This window comes from Rhincodon typus, chromosome 7 (assembly GCF_021869965.1).
Source record: "Rhincodon typus isolate 14 chromosome 7, sRhiTyp1.1, whole genome shotgun sequence".
NCBI classification, from domain to species: Eukaryota; Metazoa; Chordata; class Chondrichthyes; order Orectolobiformes; family Rhincodontidae; genus Rhincodon; species Rhincodon typus.
The window spans coordinates 95248235-95254099 of record NC_063338.1 but is presented as its reverse complement, the minus strand read 5'-3'; the positions used below and the strand labels follow the sequence as shown (position 1 = coordinate 95254099).

Sequence of the window (5865 nt, the reverse complement as noted above, 5' to 3'; positions counted from 1 at the left end):
GATATCGCTTTCATAGTCATCATTAGACTTTTATGCCCAGAATTTTATTGAATTCGACTTCTACTTTTGCACTGTCGGGTTTCAAACCCGTGTTCCCCAGGAAATTACCTGTGTCTCTGGATTAAAAAGTTCATGGCTGATCTTTTCATGGCCTCAGTTCTACTTACCCACCCTCTCACCATAACCCTCAATTCCTTTACCATTCAAAAAACTATCTTTCTTAGCTTTAAAAACATTCAACGAGGAAGCCTCAACTACTTCACTGGGGAGGGAATTCCACTGGTTCACAACCCTTTGGGTGAAGAAAATCCTCCCCAATTCATTCCTAAATATGGTCCCCCTCATTCTGAGGCTATGTCTTCTTGTCCTAGTTTCACCCGCCAGTGGAAACAGTCTCCCTGTTTCTAACTTATCTATTCCTTTTATAACTTAGTATGTTTCTATAAGATCCCCCCTCATTCTTCTAAATTCCAATGAATATAATCCCAGTGTATTCAGCCTGTCCTCATAAACCAACCGTCTCATTTCTGGAAACAATGTACTGAATCTTCTCTACACCCCCTCCAGTGCAAGTACTTCCTTTCTCAAGTAAGGAGACCAAAACTGCGCGCAATAGTCCAGGTATGGCCTCACCAGCACTCTATACTGCTGCAACATAACCTCCTGCTTTTAAACTCAATCCCTCTAGCAATGAAGGATAAAATTCCATTTTCCTTCTTAATTACTGTTGTACCTGCAAACCAACCTTCTCCAATTCATGCACAAGGACACCCAGATCCCTCTGCATAGCAGCATGCTGCAGTTTTTTTAACTAGTCATACAATAGTCCGTTTTATTATTTATCCTATCAAAATAGATGAGTTCAGATTCATCAACATTGAATTCACTTCTAGACCTTCACCCACTCACATAATCAATATCCCTCTGCAAACTTTCAGAGTCCTGTGCACACTTTGCTCTACCACTCATCTTAGTGTCATCTGCAAACTTTGACACGTTACATGTGGTCCCCAACTCCAAATCATCTATGTTATAGTCTAATGAAAATACAACCATGCCATCACCTCCCCTGGTTATCTTATTGGTCATTAATAAAAACAGCCATGAATATAGAGAAGCTTCTTAATGCAGAAAGTGGAAGAATGTGGTATTCGCTTCGACATGGTGTGAATGAAATAACAAGTACAAATACATTTATGGGGAACTTATGGGTGAGCAAAGATAGTTATGCAGAAAAGGGTGAGATGTAAAGGTATGGAAAGGTGTTCTGGAACCAACAGTGTCTCAACAGCCTATTTCTGTGTTGTAAACCTCTCTGTAACTGTATGTGAAGGTATTGATCATCTGTTCTAATATGTTCGCGTGTCTCGTGTTAACTTGAGTTTGATTGCACATCTTGAGACAGCTCTACAAAGGTAGAGGTGCTAAATAAATGCGTGTTCTTGTTATAGAGTCACCATTAAACTGACACTTCCCTGCTTCTATCTGCAGAGCCACCGGTCAAGATAATTAGACAGATTGAGGGTCCGACAGAGCACAAGTACTTGACCTCCGAGGATGTTACACTCCAGTGTGAGCTGACTCGGCTGGATGGTGTTGCCAAATGGTACAAGGATGGGGAGAAGGTGGTGGACAACGAGAGGATCTCCATTGGGAGTGAAGGAACATTCCGGTCACTGCGAGTACTGGACGCTCAGATAACAGACTCAGGAGAGTACCTCTGTGATATCCAGAGTGACAGCATTGTATTCAGAGTGTGCGTGGAAGGTAACAAAGCTTGGTCTCAGTGCCCTCAACTGTCTGAGCTTGACCCTGACCATTCCCAAAGTCAGGGTGCTGCTTGATGCTGAACTCAGCTTCCAATCCCTTCTGCTGTCCATCAGAAGGACACCCACCTCCATCTGTGTACTGCCTCCAGTACTTCTTTAACCTGACAGTTACTGACACTGCGCTATGTGCCTGTGACATCTCTTAGTTTCTCATCTTCTGTCCTCCATATTCTCCAGCTCATCCAATATTCTCTGCTCTGTATCCAAACTGCACTAAGCCTATTCACCAATCAGCTCCTGTGCTCATCGACTTACTGTATCAAGAGATTGAGCACCTAGACAGCCCAATGATCGTGAAGAAGTGTTTCTTTATTCTCCTGGCATCAGGACTTTACAAAGATGAAGTTAAATTAAGATTAAAACCAGGATAATGGAATATTAACATTGGATTCAGACTTATAGTTGCTCATCGTGGTTGAGGAATTCTTTGTCTCTCTGTCTGTCTGATCCTCTCTGTCCCTGAATGTGGCCCCTTGCTGCCCATCCTTACCAGTGCCATCTACTGTTGAAGGCTCCAGTCTTTAAAAGGATGTAAATTAAGACTAGGCCACTCAGCCCCTCAGGTCTGCTCCTGAATATTGCATGCGGTTTTGGCCTCCTTTTCTGACGAAGGATGCTCTTGCTCTCGAGGGAGTGCAGTGAAGGTTTACCAGGCCGATTCCGGGGATGGCGGATCTGATGCTTGAGGAGAGATTGACTAGGTTCGCAATGTTTCGCTAGAATTCAGACAAATCAGGGGGGATCTGACAGAGAATTATAAAATTCTAACAGGACTGGACAGGGTAGATGCAGGGAGAGTGTTCCCAATGATGGGTGTGTCCAGAAGCAGGGGTCACAGTATGAGGATTCAGGATAGATGATTTAGGACGGAGATGAGGAGACATTTCTTCACCCAAAGAGAGGTGAGCCTGTGGAATGCATCACCACAGGAAGTAGTTGATGCCAAGTCATTGAATGTATTCAAGAGGTGGCTGGATATAGCACTTGAGGCGAATGGGATCAGTGGTTATGAGAAAGCAGGATTAGGCTATTGAGTCGGATGATCAGCCATGACCGTGAAGAATGGTGGAAGAGGCTCGAAGGGCCAAATGGCCTCCTCCTGCTCCTTTCTTCGAACTTTCTAGGTTTCCACACAATGAGATCATGGCTGATCTGATTCCCAAAATAACTGTTATAGCATTTCACCCCTTTGGTTATCAAGAATTTATTTACTCCACCTGATAAACATTTAAAGACTCTGCTTCCCTTGCTACTTCAGGAACAGAATCACACAGACCCATAACCTTCTGTGAGAAAATAACTTTTTCAGCCCTGTTACTGTGGGTTTGGAGTCACATGTAGGCCAGACCAGGTAAAAAACAATATTGAACCAGCTGGGTTTTACCTGACAATCAACAATGGTATCATGGTCATCAATAGACGTTCAATTCCAGTGTTTTGCTGGATTCAATTTCAACATCTGGTGGTATTCAATCCCAGGGCCCCAAGACATTACCTGGAGTAATAGTTTGCTGATAACACCACCATGCCATTACTGCCCCTGGTTATCTAATTGGTCATTAATAAAGGCAGCTATGAATGCATTGAAACTTCTGAACTAGAAAGTCAGGAGAATGTGGAACTCACTCCCTCACAGAATCAATGAAATGATGAGTGCAGTTACACTTATGGAGAACCTATGTGTGGTGCAGAAAGGGTGAGATGTAAAGGTTTGGGAGGATGTCCTCGTGAACTAGCGCCAACAGAGTCATGATGGGTTGCATGGCCTATTTCTGTGTTGTAAATCTCTGTGTAATTGTATGTAAAAGTGTTGATACCTGTCTGATATGTTCATGTGTCTTGGTGTTAACTTGTGTTTAATTGTACATCTTGAGCCAGCTGCACAAGGTAGAGGTGGTAAATAAATTCATATTCTTGTTATTGATGCACCATTAAACCAACGCCTCTCTGGTTCTATCTGCAGTGCCGCCGATTGAGATAATCAGACAGACTGGGGGTCCGGCAGATCGCAAGTACTTGACTTCCGAGGATGTTATGCTCCAGTGTGAGCTGTCTCGGCCAGATGGTGTTGCCAAATGGTACAAGGACGGGGAAAAGGTGTTGGAAAACGAGAGGATCTCCATTAGGAGGGAGGGAACGTTGCGGTCACTGCGTGTACTGGACGCTCGGACGACAGACTCGGGAGAATACCTCTGTGATGTCCAGAATGACAGCCTTGTATTCAGAGTGCGTGTGGAAGGTAACACAAATCGAGCTCAGTGCCCTCAACTGTCTGAACTTAAACCTGACCATTCCTAATCTCAGGATTCTGCTTGACCCTGAGCTCAGCTTCCAATCGCTTTTCCTCCCCATTACAAAAGCACCGACTTCCACCTGTGTAATTTCGCCCGTCTCTAGCCCTTTCTTAACCTGACCGTTACTGATAGCATGCTGCATGCCTCTGTCTCTTCCAAAAACGACTGTTCCAATGTTGTCTTCTCGGTTTTCCACTGTGCATCCTCCATAATCTTCAGTTCATCCAGTATTCTCCCATCTCTATCTAATTGCACCAATTCGCTTCACCCATCATCTCCTGTGCTTAGAAACTTATTCTGTTGAGGGATTGAAGCAACCAGATAGCCCAAAGATCATGAAGCAGTGTTTCTTTATTTTACTGTCATCGAGTCTTTGAAAACCTGAAATTAAATTGAAACTAAACTAGTGAAATGGACTATTTACATTAGATTGAAACTGTAGTTCTCATTTTGGTTGAGAAATCTTTTATCTCTCTCTCTGTCTGTCTGTTTGTCTCTGTCCTTGAATGAGGCCTTTTCCTGACATTGATATGTCTTTGTGTAAATCGGACCTGTAAGGGATCCTGATCTATTGGGCCAGTGGTCTAAGGAGTGGCGGATGGAGTTGAATTTGGATTAATGTGAGGTATTACATTTTGGTAAGACGAACATGGACAAAATGTATACAGTTAATGGTCGAGCCCTGGCTAACGTTCTCAAACAGAGAGACCAACGGGTTCAGGGGCCTAATTCTTTGAAAGTTTCACAGGTAGACAAGGTGGTTAAGAACGCGTTTCACATGCTTGCCTTCATTGCTCAGACCATTGAGTATAGGAGTTGGGATGTCATGTTGTGGTTGTACAAGATGTTGTTGTGACCACTTTTGGAATACTGTATACAGTTCTGGTTGCCCTTTTATAGGAAGGATATTATTAAATTGGAGAATTCAGAGAGGTTTGTGAGGATGTTACCTCGACTGGAGGGTTTGAGATATAAGCAGGGGATGGATAGGTTGAGATGTTTTTCACTGGAGTGTAGGAGGTTGAGGAGTGACCTTATGAAAGTTTATAAAATCATGAGATGCATAGATAACGTGAATAGCAAAGATAAGCCTGCTCCACTATTTAACATGATTGTGACTGATCTTATCCTGGTCTCAACTCCACTCTCCTTCCTGCTCCCCATCGCCCTTTGTCCCCTTTTCATCGCCTTTTTCATCAGAAACATACCTATTTCTTTCTTGAATCTGTTGATTGATTCCATCTACGCTGCACTCTAGGGCAGTGAGTTCCACAGATTCGCAACCCTCTGAGAGAAGTAGTTTCTCCTCACCTCTATTTTGAACCTACCTCCTCTCACTCAATATCTATGACCTCTTGTTGAAAGCTTCCCACAAAGAGGAACATCTGTTCAACATCCACCTTATCAATCCCCTTTAACATTTTAAAAGCCTCAATCAGGTCTCCCCTCATTTTTCTGAACTCCAGCAAGTATAAATCCAAGCCTTTCAACTGCTCCTCATATGACAGCCCTGACAGCCCTTTCAGCCCTGGAATCAACCTGGTCAACCTCAACTGGTGCCACCACATCCTTCCTTGAGTAAGGAGACCAAAACTGGACAAAATATTCCAGGTGTAGTCTCACCAACACCTTATATATTTGTAACAACACTACTTTTATAATCCAGCCTTTTGCAATAAATACTGGGATTCAATTTGAGATAACAAGATGTAGAGCTGGATGAACACAGCAGGCCAAGCAGC

The 5865-nt window shown here is 43.3% G+C and overlaps 1 protein-coding gene across 1 annotated transcript; it reads left to right on the top strand.

Moving 5' to 3' along the window:
* Positions 1–1103: 1103 nt before the first annotated feature.
* Positions 1104–4127, top strand: LOC125483536 (obscurin-like protein 1). Its single transcript, XM_048599278.1, has 3 exons — positions 1104–1239; positions 1492–1767; positions 3793–4127. The coding sequence occupies exons 1-3, from the start codon at positions 1104–1106 to the stop codon at positions 4125–4127; spliced, it is 747 nt and encodes a 248-aa protein (XP_048455235.1).
* Positions 4128–5865: the final 1738 nt, after the last annotated feature.